Genomic DNA, 18131 nt, shown 5'->3' with positions numbered 1-18131 from the left:
TATCAATAAGCTATGGTTTGGCTAAAGTTTTTTCTGCAAAATGCCAGGCAGTAGATATTTTAGGTTTTATAGGCCACATAGTAATCTCTGTTGTGCATGTATATGTGTGTGTGTGTGTGGTTTTGTTTTTTTAGGTGAGGGGAGTGGAGATAGGCTGACACCCACATGTGCCCCAACCTGGGATACGCCTGGCAACCCCATCTAGAGATGATGTTCGGGTATCGAGCTATTTTTAGTGACTGAGGCTGGTGTGCTCCAACAGAGCTATGCTCAGAGTCTGGGGCCATACTCAAACTAGTTGAGCCACTGGTTGTAGGAGGAGAAGAGGGAGAAAATGGGGAGAGGGAGAGGGTGGGAAGCAGATGGTTGCTTCTCAAGTGTGCCCTGACTGGGAATCAAATCTGGGACATCCATATACCAGGCAGATGCTCTATTCACTGAGCCACTGGCCAGGGCCATATTTCTTTTTGTGTGTGTGTGTGTGATAGAGACAGAGAGAGGGGGGGACAGATAGGGAAAGACAAGGAGAGAGATAAGAAGCATCAGTTCTTTGTTGCGGCACCTTAGTTCTTCATTGACTGCTTTTTCATATATGCCTTGATGGGGGGAACTGTAACAGAGTGAGTGACCCCTTGCTTCCATGAATGACATGGAAGATGTATTAGACTGCCCAGGTGCCATAACAAAATACCACTGACTGGGTGGTTTAAACAACATAAATTTATTTATTTTTTATTATTACAATTAAAAAATACTTATTGATTTTAGAGAGAGAGGGGAAAAAAAACATCAATTTGTTGTTCCAACAAATTATTTAATTATCTCCCTAAAGGCCCTACCTCCTAAAACAGTCACATGCTGAGATATGGGTTTCTACCTATGAGTTTTGAGGGGAGCAGGGCAGTGTGAGGTAGCTGTAGCTGGCAGGGGAAGTGTGGTTAAGAGTTAGATGTGAGCCTGACCAGGTGATGGCGCAGTGGATAGAGCACCAGACTGGGATGCGGAAGGACCCAGGTTCGAGACCCCGAGGTCACCAGCTTGAGCGTGGGCTCATCTGGCTTGAGTGAAAAAAAAAAAAAAGCTCACCAGCTTGGACCCAAGGTCGCTGGCCCCAGCAAGGGGTTACTCGGTCTGCTGAAGGCCCACGGTCAAGGCACATATGGGAAGGCAGTCAATGAACAACTAAGAAGTCGCAATGCGCAACGAAAAACTAAAGATTGATGCTTCTCATCTCTCTCTCCATTCCTATCTGTCTGTCCCTGTCTATCTCTGCCTATGTAAAAAAAAAAAAAGAGTTAGATGTGAGAAATAACTGCGATGGGATTGACTCAAGAAGAAAATGATGCTTCAGAAAGAGGAGATTAATTTAATTAGTGCACAACTGTAGAGCTTGATATTTTGGATTATAGCCATATCAGAGTTTTGAAAAACAGGATGAGATACTATTTTATTTTATTTTATTTTTTTGTATTTTTCCAAAGCTGGAAACGGGGAGGCAGTCAGACAGACTCCTGCATGCACCTGACTGGTATCCACCCGGCACGCCCACCAGGGGGTGATGCTCTGCCCACCTGGGGCGTTGCTCTGTTACAACCAGAACCATTCTAGCGCCTGAGGCCGAGGCCATGGAACCATCCTCAGTACCCGGGCCAACTTTTGCTCCAGTGGAGCCTTGGCTATGGGAGGGGAAGAGAGAGACAGAGAGGAAGGAGAGGGGGAGGGGTGGAGAAGCAGATGGGCGCTTCTCCTGTGTGCCCTGGCCGGGAATTGAACCCGAGACTCCTGCATGCCACGCTGACGCTCTACCGCTGAGCCAACCAGCCAGGGCCGAGATACTATTTTAAATAGTTTTCAAATTGTAGAAGTCATGCATGTATATGATAAATATTTAAAACATGCTTACAATCTTACTCCTTTGAGGTAAATGATTTTAATAGTATAGTATTTTTGAGAATCTTTCCAGAAGTTTACTATACATGTACAAATGTGTGAATAAACCTCTTTTATCCAACTGCAAATTCTGTATCTTACTTTCTTAACATTTAGGTAAGGACCTTTTCTTATTTATACGTATGGAATTTTAAAAAAATTACTGTATGGTATTTTCATTGTCTGGTTGTATATTTATTTATATATTTAACTAGTTCCATAAGCTACTGATGTGTTTGCTCTTTTTTGCTGTTACAGATAATAGTGAACTGGATATCCTGGTGTATATCTGTCTTTGCACTCTTACATAAATCAGTAGCATAAATTGCTGGACGTTAATTGCTGGGCCAAAGAGATTGTGCATTTTACCAATTTAACACATTCATCTAGATTAGATAATCATTTAGGTTCTTTCAGCTTTAATATGCTATGAATTTGAATACATTGAATTTGATTTTATAGAAGTAATTATTTTTAAATGATTTTATCTCTTTTATTTGTAGTCTCAAAAACATAAATATAAAGTTCTTTTTCGGGAACCAGACACATGGTGGAAGTTCAAACCAAAGGAACTTGCAAGGTAAAACTTGGAGACTGACATTTTCAATTTCATGACAGTGATAGAAAATCTATCTAGATTTTTTCCCCCCCGTATAAATAATGAGTGAAACAAAATGGATTAGACTGAAGTTTTGCCATTTAAAAACTGATAAATTTTGTATTGCATATAGGCTTTTTCTTTAGTTTATGAAGAGTTTGTATCTTTTTGTTTCTAAAATTATTTAACAGAAAAATTCCAGTTGTCTTTATATAGTCAATACTTTATTACTTACTAATAATAGAATGTCAGTACCTGAAACTAGAACAGACTCTGGGATTTGGCATACTTGAACCATGTGCTACTGGTAGGAACAAATTATTATAGCTGCCTGCTGACTTAGAATACTGGAAGGAAGTGAGGAGACATAGATGGCACAGGTAGCAAATGTCCAGCTGTTCAGTTGTCAGATATGTCACCCTCTCTCTTCTTTATTTGATTGTTTGACCTGAATAAAAATGTTACTCAGGACGTGAACATATGATGTTTTTTTCTTTGTGTTCTTTATTTTCTTAGATAGCCATAACTTAATTTTGGTCAGGCTATTTTCTTCTTGATAATTTTAATTAATTTTGATAGTAACTAAAGGACAGCCAAATTTTTGTGTATTCACAATGTTGTGCAACTGTTACTTCAAAAAGAAACCCCATATCTGCTCAGTCACTCCCAGTTTCCCCCTACCCTTGGCGACCACTAGTCTGCTTCTTTCTCTGTGGATTTGCCTGTTCTGGACTTTGCATATAAATGGAATCATATAATCGGTGGCCTTTTGCATCTGGCATCTTTCCCTTAGCATAATGTTTCAAGGTTCATCTAGTAGCATGTATCAGCACTTTATTTCTTTTTATTCTTTTGATACATTAGCTATATAAGTGAATGAGATTGGCCTCCAGTTTTTTCTTCCTTGGCTTTGGTATCATGGTTTTAGGTTCATAAAATTAGTTGTGAAGTATTTCTTCTTTTTCTCTTATGAGTTTATGTAAGTTGAGTGTTTGATAGAATTTACTTAGAAACTGGATCTGATGTTTTCTTCCTGGTAAGGTTCAGTTGAAATTTTTTCATTACACCAAAGTTTTTCAAATTTATTGACTTTATTAAAACAGTTATAGTGTTCTCTTATCATTTGTATCTCTGCTGCATCTATACTTAAGTTTCCCTTTTCATCCTAATATGTTTATGTGTATCTTAATCTTTTTTCTTGATTATTCTCACCAGAAATCAGATTTTTTTATTAGCATTTTCAAATAACTCTGCTTGCTTGCTTGATCTTTCTAAGTTTGTTTTATATTTAATTCATTTTTGACTTTTATTCTACTTTCTTTACTTTAAAAAATATCTATTTTTCTTTATGTGTTCTTTATTTTAAAAAATCTTTATCTGAAAGTTTAGGTCATTTTTTATTTTTATTTATTTATTTATTTATTTATTTATTTGTATTTTTCCGAAGCCAGAAACGGGGAGGCAGTCAGACAGACTCCCACATGCGCCCGACCGGGATCCACCCGGCTTGCCCACCAGGGGGCGATGCTCTGCCGCAATCAGAGCCATTCTAGTGCCTGAGGCAGAGGCTACAGAGCCATCCTCAGCGCCTGGGCAAACTTTGCCTCAATGGAGCCTTGGCTGTGGGAGGGGAAGAGAGAGACAGAGAAGAAGGAGAAGGGGAGGGGTGGAGGGGGGAGGGGTGGAGAAGCAGATGGGGCGCTTCTCCTGTATGCCCTGGCCGGGATTCGAACCCGGGACTCCTGCACTCCAGGCCGACGCTCTACCACTGAGCCAAACGGCCAGGGATAGGTCATTTTTTAATATAATTTGATGGTATAAATTTCACAGGGTGCTAATGTTAGCTGCTTCCAGAATTTTGACATATAATACTTTTTATTATTTATTTTCTAATTCACATTATGATTAATTTTATTCTTTAACCCTTGGGTTATTTAGCATTATGTCTTTAAATTTCTGAACAGTTGGTTTTTTAAAATTTATCTTATGAAAATACTGGTTTTCAACTTAACTGCAGTAGGTAACATTATGCAGTTTGTTACCTGATATTTTTAAAGATGTGTTTTATGGGCTAGTTTATTGTCAGTTTTTTAATAAATGTTTCATGTTTGCTTGATAAGTATGTGTACTGGTTATAGTGTGCTAATAATATCTTATTAAATCCTGCTTATTCTGTTGTTCACATGTTCTATAGCTTTATTTAGAAAAAAAAATTTGCCTGATGTATTAATGTTTAAGAGAGGGGTGAGGAAATCTACTAAGAGAGGTGTGTTGAAATCTCCATGTATTGTATCAAATATGTCAATTTCTCCTTATAATTCTATTTTCACTTTGTATATTCTGAAGATATATTTTGAAGTGCATAGAAACTTAAGATTTTTATATCACTGTAATTAATTGAACATTTTATTCTTGATTAGTGATTGTCTCTTATTCTTAATATTAATTTTTGTTACCAAGTCTAATTTGTCTAGTACTAATAGAACTATACTAGCCTTCTTTTAGTTAGTGTTTGTTCTTTTTCCATACTTTTATTTTCCACCTTTTCGTACCTTTATGTTTAGGTGTATTTTTTGTAACCGGTTTGGCTGGATTTTAATAAATCCACTTTATTCATCTTTAGCTTTTAGTTGATTAAGCTTAGTTCTTTTATGGGTTTTTTGGTTATTCATATATGTAATTGGTTTTTTTATTGTCTCACTCTGTGCTTTCTATTTATATCATCTTTTTTGTGATTGATTTTTCTCCTGTTAAAAAGGAAATTATATATTTAAATTTTTTCTCCTGTCATGCTTGAGTTTGGATTGTTTTGATTGAATGAAAAATTTCTTACTCATTTTTCCTTCTGTGCTAATTTGGAAATTATATGTATTATTTTTATTTTTCTGGTGGTTACATTAAAAATTTTATTTTAATTTTATTTTAAACTTTAAAATTAAAATTAAACCATTTTCTTAGCCTTACTCCTCACAAACACAAAGGACTGTTAAAACATTTTAACTCTGACACTTAACACTGTTCTAGCTTACATGCTTTGATTGTTCAGAATGTACAGATACTGTTTGTTTTCACTCATATAGTTATCACTTATCACTTTGTTGTCTATATTTGCTTTCATTATCGATCTTTCATCTGGAAATTTCCTTCTGTCTGACATTTATCTTTTAGGATTTTCTTTACAGTGTAGACCTGCTTCATGTCAAACTTTTTTTTTTTTAATATGAAAATCTTTTTATTATCCTCATTCTTTTAAAATACTTTTTCTGGGTGTATATATTCTAGATTTACAGTTTCTGTTATTGATAACACTTAATGCTCTTCTGACTTCCATTTTTGTTGTGAAGTCAGCTGTAAATTCTAATAGTGGGTTTCTTTGTAGATGGCTTTTATTGTTTGTTTTTTAATTTCTGGTCACTTTTAATATCATCTCTTTATCTTTGATGAATGACAATTTCAGTACTGTGTTTCTGGTTGTGGATTTCTTATTATTTATCTTGTTTGGGATTTATTGGGCTTCTTAGATCATGGACTTGATTTCTTTCATCAGTTCTGCAAAATTCTCAGCCATTTTTCTTTAAATCAGTTCTGTCCCATGCACTCTTTTTTCTCTTCCTGGGACTTGGATTAGACATATAGTAGACCTTTTTGTTCTGTCCTCTGTGTCTATGTCTCTTAACCTTTCTTTCATATTTTCTGTCTCTTTGCTTCTCTGTGATCTGAAACCAGACAAGATCGAGGTAGGTAAATATGAAAGCCAGATTTGCCCATGTAGCAGATGCTAATATTAGCCTTGGGATCCAGACATTCAACCTTAGATAAGAGTCGCAACTGAGATGTTTTCTTTAAGTCATATAGGACCCTTGAGGGACTAAAGCATACTGTCCTAGAAGATACAAATTCAGATGCTGTGTAAATGAAAGCAACCCCAGTTTAAGGCCCCCAAAATCCCCATGTTAGGTTCCACTAAATAATAAGCTCATAAACAAAAACACACAGAAATAGCCCTCATGAGTTAAATCACAACTATGTATTTGGACAGACATTATATTTGGATATCTAGAGACTTTAAGTATTAGAATTGTTTTTTCTTTGTTTGAAATTAAAAATGTATTTAAATGTATATCTGCTTTAATTTCAGTTTTATTGCAATAGGAGGGTTCTTTGGGACATCTAGCCTAGGATTTTTTTCTTATTTACTATTTCACTATTGAGTGCTATTAAAGCTTTGAAATGATGGTAATTTTTTTTGGGGGGGGGAGAGGGAGAAAGGGGAAGGGAGAGAGATGAGAAGCGTCAGCTCGTAGTTGTATATACGTCACTTTAGCTTTTCATTGATTATTTCTCAGACATGCCTTGACCAGGGGCTCCAGCTGAATCAGTGACCATTCATTTGCTTAAGTCAGCGACTTTTGGGCTCAAGCCAGTGACAATGGGATCATGTTTATGATCCCATGCTTAAGCTGGCAACCCCATGCTAAAGTTGGTGAATCCTTGCTCAAGCTGTATGAGCCCGCACTCAAGCCAGCAACCTTGGGGTTTAGAACCTGGGACTTATGCATCCCAAGTGAACCCACTGTCTACTACACCGCACTGGCCAGGCTGATGGTCATATTCTTATGAGATATTTTTAAGCAAAGCTTGAGAATAACTTCTTGTAAAGTTATTAGGATCTGCTTATTTTTCCAAGTTGATTAAGGAAGTTTGGAAAAGATTATATGGGTTGATAAAGAAAAAAATAATTTAAGACATCCTGAATAAAATGAAAATTAGGTTAAAATAGTATATATTGTTAGAATAAATCAGCTTTGTTATTTTTATGTATTATTTATATATTATTGTTTTTCATGACATTATATGCTCTGATTTTTAAAAAAGTTCCATCACTAATATTCCTCTACCCTTTTTTCCCCTGGAATTTTTAGGCGTAATATTCATGGGGTAAGCAAAGAAAAAATAGCAAGAATGTTGGAACACTATCAACGTTTTGTTTCAGTGCCAATAATCATGAGTTCTTCAGTGCCAGAAAAAATTGAACGTATTGAGTTATGTGCATATTCTTTTGAGGACCAAAATTCTAGGTAGGTTAAAAAGTCCTTATGTTCATATTTTCAATTTAAAACATAAGTTTTTTTTTTTTTTAATATGTTTTAAAAGTATAATTTTGGAGCTTGTGAAATCACTGCCAGATAAATTGTAGGGCTTATTTATAGTCCTACCTGAAGCAGGATATATATGATTAACAGGAAATGTAAAAGTTTATTTGAGTCATGACATGAATTTTTTCACTATTGTCAGGGTTTGTGGGCCCATGTTTACAGTGTGAATATTCCTGTCTTCATTATGTAACTTCCTGCAATTCTAGTCTTTATTTATTACCTTGTCATCTCATTGTAAATTGTATATAATTACATCACTTAATTTCCTTGGATGATATTAAAAATAGTCTTTCAAGTTAGTATCATGAAAATTAATTTTAGATGGCATAATTTTACATAGCCTTTTTAAAGTTTGTAATCCAGGATAGTACTGATTCTGTTAAACTTTTAGGATATGTACATGATAGAGTAATAAATGAGTAAAGAAGAACCTTAAACATATATAGAGGTCTCGTTATGATGGTAAGGGATGAAGAGGTTTACGAAAAAGGTTTGGGAGTTGGGAAGAGCAATTCATAAATTCCCTTTCATTGAAGAATGGTGTTTTATAGTGGTGAAGAACATGGATTCTTGAGCCTTATTTCCTGGCTTCAAATCCCAAAATTTTATAATATGTACCTATAAAATCTCTCTGTTTCAACTCTTCATTTCTAAAATAGCAAAAACAGCACTTAGCTCATAGGGTCTCGTCAGGATTATGAACTAACACTTGAGAAAGACTTAGAATAGCATCTGGCATATGGAAAACTCAATGCTAGTTGTCATTACAATAAGAAGACTTTATGGGAAAGGTGGGACTTAGAGAGCTCCTGGAATAAAGAAAGGATAGAAGGAAGATGAGTCGACAAATTGAATAAGGAAAAAGCACTGAATTTGAAGTAATGATTAGGCAAATGTGCTCTGAGTTTGAAATTAACATTAAGGATTATTGTAAAAAATTTAACAAGGAATATTTTAAATGAGAGCTCTTTTCTCTCTCATTTCTTTTAATTGTGCAAGTCAAGTTAGTTGAATGTAACTTTGTAGATGAAGCTTAAACTCTTCTGTAGCAAAATAGGCGATGGAGAGGTAGACCTAGATTTATAGGTTAAGTTTAAATCGGGTGGAAAGAATCTATGGTGATGGTGTCCTCTTCTGGGAAAAATTTTAGAAACTTAACTTTAATATTTATTCATAAATACCTTAACTGAAAATCACGTTTATTATTTAATTTAAAAGAAGTTTTAGTGCTTCATGCATGCCAAGCATTTTGCTAGGTTTTGGTGTTAAAACAAAGAAATGTGTGTTCACAATGTATTATAGAAAGACCAAAATTAACTTTTGTAATTTTAATGTAGTGTATTTCTAGAATTTATTTATTTATTTATTTATTTATTTATTTTTTACAGAGACAGAGAGTGGGATAAATAGGGACAGACAGACAGGAACGGAGAGAGATGAGAAGCATCAATCATTAGTTATTCGTTGTGACACCTTAGTTGTTCATTGATTGCTTTCTTATATGTGCCTTGACCATGGGGCTACAACAGACCGAGTAACCCCTTGCTCGAGCCAGCGACCTTGGGTCCAAGCTGGTGAGCTTTGCTCAAACCAGTTGAGCCCGCGCTCAAGCTGGCGACCTTGGGGTTTGAACCTGGGTCCTCCGCATCCCAGTCCGACACTCTATCCACTGCGCCACCAGCTGGTCAGGCTATTTCTAGAATTTTTACAGTAAATAAATGTTAAGTGTCCTGTCTTTCAGTTAAATGCTTAATTTAAATCAATATTAATGGTAATATTAAGAGACTTTCTTATAATACTTAAAAAAAATCTTACAGCCCGAGAGACAATGAAGATAATACCTCTGAAAAAGAAGAAAATGTTTTGTCCTCATCTTTGAAGCACATAGAGTTAATTGAAGAAAAGAAACTTGAAGTGACCAAAGAAACCATGTTACCTGAGAATGTTACATGTCTCCCTAATGCAGATATAAACAAAGGAAGAAAAGAAATAAGTAGTATGAATCTTAACAATCAGAGTGCTTTCACTCAGGCAGACATGTATTTTTCTGATTCTGAAAGCAAAGTACAAGTAACAGACAAAAGTGAAAAAGAAGAGCAAGCAGAAGTGGCATCTGAAAAAGAATATAGTAAAACCAGTGCAGATAGTTTTGTAGAGAGAGTGTCACCAAATATTCGCTATGGTGAAAATAATCAAGACTGTGATTTTTCAAATACTGTGTCGCTTCAGAATGAAAGCCCTTCACCTGGTGAAATACTGGAAGAAGGAGCAACAGTAAAGAAAAAAGCCTTTGGAAAACAAAAAAGCAGATCAGCGTTGGAAAAGTCCCCGAAACATGAACTGTCAAACTTTGTTGGTGATTGGCCAGTTGAAAAACCTATTGGTCAGAGGCCAAAAAGGAACCGAAGAATTGAAAAAGCTTCATCTATACAAAGTGACAAAAAGTATAATCGCCCTCCATCACACAAAGTATTAGATAATAGTTTTTCTGCGAATATAGATCATACCCAGCAACCAGAATCTCCACATGAAAGTGTAGAGGATGACAAGAAATCACAGTATGATGATGCTTCAGAAGCTTTCAGTAGCTCTAACAATGACACTTACAAAAATACTGAAAAAAACTCATTCAGCAGTGGGGGTGACTGGCCTTCATCTGATTCTTTAGCTCAGAGAGAGCACAGGTCACGAATGCCAAAGGCTGGTTTAAATAAACCCAACCTAGAATTTGGAACTAATGATATTATGAATGAAATATCCTTATACACAGCACATGAGGCCCGTTGGGGCACAAGCCCTGAAGAACTAAAAACATTGGGTAGCTCTATTCTAAGAAGTTCTGAAGTGCTATCCAGTGAAATGACCTGTGAGCGTAAGACTTGTCCAAGTAAAAAGATTCATGGGCAACACACATTGTCTCTTTCTTTTACCAGTACTGCTCCATCTATTCCTGGAGCAGTAGGACTGAAAACTTCAGTTGAATTTCCTAAAGAAGTCCCTGAAGTAGAAGTAGGCTTATGTACCCAGACTGAACCACAGGATTTTGCTCTTTTATGGAAAATAGAAAAGAATAAAATTAGTGTTTCAGATTCTGTGAGAGTATTAACAGGAAGATTAGATGGATTTAAACCAAAAGCTTTCCATATTAACACAAACTTAGATGTTCAAGAAACAATACCATATCGGGTAATGTATGATAAAAGCACGTTCGTTGAAGAAAGTGAGCTTACCAGTGCTGATGAATCTGAAAATCTTAATATTCTTTGTAAACTATTTGGATCCTTTTCATTAGAAGCCCTAAAAGACTTATATGAGAGGTGTAACAAAGATATTATTTGGGCCACAAGCCTTTTGTTGGATTCTGAAACTAAATTATGTGAGGATACTGAATTTGAGAACATCCAAAATTCATATGATGAAGCAGAAATTGGGCCATTTTCTCTGGGATTTAATTTGAAGGAAATTATTAGCCAAAGAGGAACCTTAGTGGAGTCTAATTCTTCTCTGCCAAAATTTAGCCATGGCATTGGTATCACTGCTGCTAATGTACAGTCTACCTGTGATTCAGAAAAGGGAAACCTAGAGCAGTCCGAAGTAAGGGCTGTAACTGCTGAAAAACCCAGATTAATAAGTATGTTTCCTACTGCCACTATAGAGCTGAAGAATACTAATGAAGTACTTCCTGATAGTCAGGCAGAATGCTCAGGTTTATATAACATTAGTCAGTCTTTTTCAGGTACTTTAAAGGCTACCCCTACTCAAGATGTGAGTGAAATGGGGAAGAATCTAGAAGTCCCTGAAATTGGAGACAGTATGCATTCTTCTTTGAATTTGTCTGATATTTTAAACTCTGTATCGAACACTTCAAATCTTGAATTAAATGAAGAAATTTATTTTACTGACTCTTGTGAAATAAAGAAACATGAAAATCTTCCAAAGAACTATGTGAAATTTCCAAGCACTGAAGAATTTGTGAACGAAGATGAACAGGAAATGGAAAGAATTCTAATAACAGGGAGAGCTTTGCCAGCTGGATTTAGTGAAGAAGATAAAACCGAGATGTTGAATCCCACACAAGTGATGGCCAAATCTCTTACTATAGACTGTCTGGAATTGGCATTACCCCCTGAACTGGCTTTTCAGCTTAGTGAATTATTTGGACCTGTTGGTATTGATTCAGGTAAGTAAAAAGTAAATTAGCTATTTGTGTGTCTTTATGTGAATAGAATATAGATAGAGAACAGTTCTATTTCAATTTAAAAGTTATATGTTATCTGAAATGTAAAAAGTAATGTGTTGTTTGCCTTATTTTTGACTGTGTTTGTAAAGAATTTAAATAATGTAATTTAAAGAAATAGTATTTATATGGAGTTTGTATTCATCCCATGCATATACTGAAAGTTTTCTCTGGTATTTACTGCGTACTTATTTATACAAATGAACCTCTTGGAACCCTTTTTGCTACTCAGATATATTTAAAGCAAGATTAATTTCTTAGAACACACTGAAAAGTGTTGACTAAAGGAAATGAATAAATTTATTTAGACTAATGGACATAAATAATTTAAATATATGGAGCATTGAATAATTGCAGCAGCCAAAGAGTGTAAAAACAGTGACATTGCACAAACAAAAATATTCCAAGAGAATTAGAAACATAGGTTAGTAATTACTAGTACAAATTATTATTATGATGCATAAAGTAGTTGAGTATATTTACTGCAAATTTATGATAATGATTGCAGTTTCTTTTCTTTTTTCCCCTTACAAGGGTCTTTAACAGTTGAAGATTGTGTGGTTCATATAGATCTGAATCTGGCTAAAGTGATTCATGAGAAATGGAAAGAATCTGTAATGGTTGGTAGACTTCTTTTCATTCATTCATTCATTCATTCATTCATGAGAGAGAGAGAGAGATGAAAAGCATCAGCTCATAGTTGCAGCACCTTAGTTGTTCACTGATCACTTTCTCATATGTGCCTTGACTGGGGTGAGGGGCTAAAGCTCAAGCCAGTGACCATGGGGGTCATGTTTATGATCCCATGCTCAAGCTGGCGAGCCTGAACTCAAGCAGAATGAGCCCCGCTCAAGCTGGTGACCTTGTGGTTTTGAACCTGGGTCTTAGCATTCCAGGCCGAATCTCTATTCACTGCGTCGCTGCCTGGTCAGGCGGTAGGCTTCTTTTTATAAAAGCTCCTTTTGTACCCATTTTGTAACCTTTGCTCTTCAATAAAAATCTGTTTCATGAAAGAATTCTGTTGAATTTTGACTTTGAGAAAGAATGAACTTTTACAGCAAATTACTGATTTTAACCTATTTCCAGTATTTTAGTTTATTTCTAGACTGGCTAAATGATATATTAATGATAAGCTCTATATATTGATTATTATTCAAGGGACAAACTCATAGTTTTTACTCCCTAAATTAAAGACTTGCAGTACTGGCTGGTTAAATTTTAAAAACATTAATAAAATACAGCATGAGAACTCAATAAGTGGAAAAAATATATAGTAGTCATTCATTATAATTTTATTTCCTAATTTTATAGTTCTACTTAGATTTTAGCAAGAACGATTGATAATTTTACAAGGAGAGATGATTTCTAGAGAAAAATAGTATAACATTATTATCTAAGTACTCTCCTTTGCCAATCCCCTATTCTGTATTTGTGTTTAGGAGCGACAAAGACAAGAAGAGGTGTCCTGTGGCAAGCTTCTGCGAGGTAGAGCGCTTATTTTTTACTTCTAACGGCCCTGTCTTGACATTGAAATGTGTGTGTATATGAATTTTAACTCATTTGAAGCATACTTCCACAACATATGTCACCAAAGAATTTGATTTGCACACAAATGTTTTTTTTTTTAGTGTGAGAGAGACAGAGGCAGAGAGAGGGACAGACATGAACAGACAGGAAGAGATAGAGAGATGAGAAGCATCAATTCTTTGCAGCACTTTAGTTCATTGATTGCTTTCTCAGGTCTGCCTTGACTGAAGGGCTACAACTGAGCCAGTGACCTTTTGCTCAAACCAGTGACGTTGGGGTTTCGAACCTGGGTCTTCTGCATTCCAGCCCTACACTATATCCACCATGCCACCTCCTGGTTAGGCAGATTTGCATATAAAAGTTTTTTAAAAATTGTTTTATTTTATAACGAAGAAAAAAAGACCCTGTAATACTATATAACTTTCATGAGTCCTGTGGAACACGTAAGATGTGGTTGTGTTTCCTGTTAGGATTTTGCTGTGAATGAAAGAAAACTGGTCTGGTTTGAGAGCAATAAAAGTATTCGATTGAGAGTATCATTGACATATTACGTGGTTATTTAAAATTTTGCTTTATGTTCTATTAGAGCACAAAAGGCAGCTTGCTTTTTTTGGGTACATATGCTAAATTGAAATGATTTGATTCCAGAAAACTTCTCCTTGATTGCATTGTCCTCAGTGATTAGTGCTGGGTAGCAGCCCTGATAGTAAGGGTCTTCCTTTTGGTATGAGTTCCTCTATGTACTTTTGTCCCCTTCACATTGGAACTGCAGGTTGAAGATTTTTAGGATGTGGTCTATTCAGACCTGTGCTCATGTCGTAGCTTCAAGAGCTAAAGCTGTTTGAGGGCTTGAGGTGCAGCAAGGGTACCAAGCATTGTGTGAATAACAGTATTTCCTGTTTTTCACCTGCTCGGAGAGCAAAGGAATGTATCAGGATGTGTTGATTCTCCTTAGAAATGCTGCCATTTGAGACATTATTGTGAACTTCTTAGAATGTTAGTTCCTTTGAATATTGTTTGCTCAATATTTATTGGGTGCCTCCAGTGGGTTGGTTACAGATTTGCGAAAATATTGATCTTTTCAATACTTGGAGTGGCTGGATAAAGCTGACCAGAGCTGCTCTCGGTGGTCACTTTGAGTTGTCTGCTACTTCCTGTGTTTATCATTGTATATGTCACTATTTTCTTTATGTCGAAGTGATTGAAAAAGAGTGTAAAGCATTCAGTTGATTTGCAGTGATACCCAGACATGGCTTATTTGAAACATCCCTGAATTTACTGTCATTTCTTGCTTGTACTTTTATGAATATGTATTTAGAAACTTCAGAGTTGCATTGTATTCATAAGCTAGAAGTAAAAAAAGCCATGGTTGCTGGTTCTCTTTGAGGTAGATGTAACAGTGTTTAATTTGTATGTTTTTTGTTGAGGGTCTGACACTATTTATACTGCTTTTGTAGATCCTTCCCTGGTTGGGCATATTGGTCTTGATAATACTGGACAAAAATCAACTCAGAAAACAGGCAAAAAATTACTGAAGAGTTTAGCAGCATCTGAAATGCAACCCCTACTGGATCATTGGAATACTCAAACTAAAAAAGTATCACTCAGAGAAATAATGTCAGAAGAAATTGCCATACAGCAAAAACTTGATTTGGTATGAGTTAGTATAAATATTAAGCCTTTGTTTCTGACTCTTAAGTTGATTATTATATGTTTACTTTGTAATTTTCATTTAATTATATATTTCCTAGCCTGGAATCGCTGTTTAACTTGATTGAAGTTACTGTTAAATTGAAAAATGTTTTAAACATAGTTTAAAACTGGAGGATATGCCTTTTGGAAATTACTATAGTTGATATTCTATAACAATGAACCAATCCATGTTAAATCTGTTTTAGATTTCATTTTTCAGGTTAATGAACTGCATATTTCTTAGCTTTTAAAAATATTTATGTAATTTTTAAATTATAGAAACATGAAAAATATTTCATTTTAATATAATTTTATTCCTAAATCAGCAATAAGGAATGTCTGTCTTGCTATTAAAGAAGTGTCTGTTTTGAAACAAAATTTTTTCAAGTTTTAGAAACTTAACAGTTTGAATTAAAAATTAAATACCCTTATCTAACTTTTCAATTAAACAAGTTCAAAAAGAAACTTCATTTCACTTTGAACTTTATATGTACTTGTTTTTGTTCCGTATTCAGTATATCTAATTATGTGAAGCCATAAGTGAATTTGCTTTCTTTTTGCATTTGTTCTTTTAGCCTTTTTTGGAATTCTGAAAATTGGTATTCGAGGATTTAAAAATCTTGAGAAATGACCTTAGGTTTATTTTGTCCATTTCTCAAGGAAAAGAAAATAATTCTTAGTGGTGATCTTAAAAACCCTTTTACTTTCTTTCTTACTCATTTGGCTGCTAAAGGGGCACCTTTATTTTTGGTTGGAATACATAGAATTAGGACATAAGAATGATGGGATTTTTCTGTTTGTCTGTTTATTTTTTTCTAGTTATCTTGTGAAATATGCTAGCATTCCCATCTTTGCATGTTTATACAATCCAAGAAACAATCTCTTCAGTTGGATCTTAAAATTCAGTGTTGTTTCAAATATCCTCTTCAATTTATATATAAAACAAATTAGACAAATGGATTTTCTTAAAAAATAGGGGAAGCCTAGAACTTATACCCAAATGGCATTACATTTATTTTTTTGTTGACATGCTATTTTCTACTATTGAAACTTATATTTATGGTTCTAACCTGTCTTCTAATCTCTCAGTATAATAGTGAACAAATGAACATCTTTGACTTCCCAACTTAATAGTGCACTTTATTTTTCCTGGTCTTAGATGGATTGGGCAACAGAAGCGGTATTCCTTTGGTCCCAGAACTTCCCTGAGATAGAATCCCAGGAAGAGAATTCCGTGATGCGTTCTCACGTTTTTTTTTCCCCAAAGGAGAAATACACTTTGTATTTTTTTAAGCAAAGAATATAAAATAAACTTTAGGCATAATGTATGAATAATTAATTGTAAGATGATTAAGGTCATGAGTTTTCAGTTCTTTGAATTTGAAGCTTTGCTGTGGCCTGGTAGATTGGTCATAAATCTGATCACTGAATATTTAGTGAATTCAAATTATAATGCATATTTTCACTAAAAGATGAAATATTTTTAATTCTTGGGGTGGCTATTTCTATCTTGTTATTATGATGTGGTCAGTTTTATCAGTCTATTCTTTTACTGGTCAGATGGCTACCTACTGTGGTTCTTCTTTTATTGTTATTTGTTATAAATGGCCTATGTATATGGTTAGACTTCAAAACTATTCTAGGGTTGTCCTAGACTTACATAATTTTTATATTTAGGAATTTTCAAACTTATTTTTAGAATTTTGATAGGAAGTTATTTTTCAGACATTAGGACCTTTGTAGCAAACAAAAATATTGAGGTTTTTTTTTTCTTTTTTTTTTCTTTTTCATTTTTCTGAAGCTGGAAACAGGGAGAGACAGACAGACTCCCGCATGCGCCCAACCAGGATCCACCCGGCACGCCCACCAGGGGCGGTGCTCTGCCCCCCAGGGGGCGATGCTCTGCCCATCCTGGGCGTCGCCATGTTGCGACCAGAGCCACTCTAGTGCCTGAGGCAGAGGCCACAGAGCCATCCCCAGCGCCCGGGCCATCTTTGCTCCAATGGAGCCTTGGCTGCGGGAGGGGAAGAGAGAGACAGAGAGGAAAGCGCGGCGGAGGGGTGGAGAAGCAAATGGGCGCTTCTCCTATGTGCCCCGGCCGGGAATCGAACCCGGGTCCTCCTCACGCTAGGCCGACGCTCTACCGCTGAGCCAACCGGCCAGGGCCAAAAAATATTGAGTTTTACATTGCAGTGTCAACAAATTGTTTTAGAGTTAGAAATCACCTTAAGAATGTTTACGGTAATCCTAGGTTAGGATTAAAATAGCACATTTTGTAAAAGTTCTTTTGGTTTGGCAATTTGAACAGGCCCAGATACAATGTGAAAAAATAACAATTAGTAACAATTCTCATATAGTTATTTTGAAGTAAATATGTTTGTGAAACTTTTAAAAATTGTGAATTTTAAGATTTTTCTGTTAACCTGAATTTGCAACTTATTTGTACATTGTAGTTTCTGCCCATTGAGGAGAATATGTTTTTGAGGACGTTGTTCACAGCATCACACAGTGTCCCTTTTATGAGGACCCATGGGAGACATTTCTCTCAGGTCTCAGTACCAGAAAAAGCTGTACTTCTCCTGAGCAACTGGTTTGTTTTTATTTTATGGACACTGAGAATCTTTGTTTCCCCCTTTGCTTTGGCCACTGAGAAGCTTAGAAATGAATTTGTGGCCCACTTTCAGCAATTTTACAGGATTTTGTGGCATGCATTTATATACTAATTTTACTTGCTAGCTTTATTCTGTATTCTTACCTGTATTTTCTCTACTCTTTGACTTCTTCCTTTATTTATATCCTGTTTATGTATATAAAGATTTTCATCCTGTTTTATATAATATGATTAAATGTGTTGGTTGTATATATGAGAATGTATGTATATATTTATATACACATATACATGCGTATGTGTGATTGTGTGTATATATATATATGAGCAGCTTCAAGTATTTTATAAAAATGGGATATAAATAAATAGTGCAAAAATACTTAT

General features: G+C 35.3%; 1 protein-coding gene across 5 annotated transcripts in view; it reads left to right on the top strand.

The window, feature by feature from the left end:
- Window positions 1-18131, top strand: part of N4BP2 (NEDD4 binding protein 2) — an 81147-nt gene that overhangs the window by 38593 nt on the left and 24423 nt on the right. For all 5 annotated transcript variants that reach the window (XM_066278935.1, XM_066278933.1, XM_066278932.1 and 2 more), the window contains 6 exons: window positions 2433-2509; window positions 7450-7605; window positions 9501-11863; window positions 12455-12540; window positions 13360-13405; window positions 14905-15101. In XM_066278935.1, the coding sequence (XP_066135032.1) occupies window positions 2433-2509; window positions 7450-7605; window positions 9501-11863; window positions 12455-12540; window positions 13360-13405; window positions 14905-15101 (2925 nt within the window). The remainder of the gene's footprint in view (window positions 1-2432; window positions 2510-7449; window positions 7606-9500; window positions 11864-12454; window positions 12541-13359; window positions 13406-14904; window positions 15102-18131) is intronic.

Source organism: Saccopteryx bilineata, chromosome 5, assembly GCF_036850765.1.
Source record: "Saccopteryx bilineata isolate mSacBil1 chromosome 5, mSacBil1_pri_phased_curated, whole genome shotgun sequence".
Classification (NCBI taxonomy): Eukaryota; Metazoa; Chordata; class Mammalia; order Chiroptera; family Emballonuridae; genus Saccopteryx; species Saccopteryx bilineata.
Note: the sequence above shows the minus strand (reverse complement) of the source record. Positions and strands in the feature narration are given on the sequence as shown.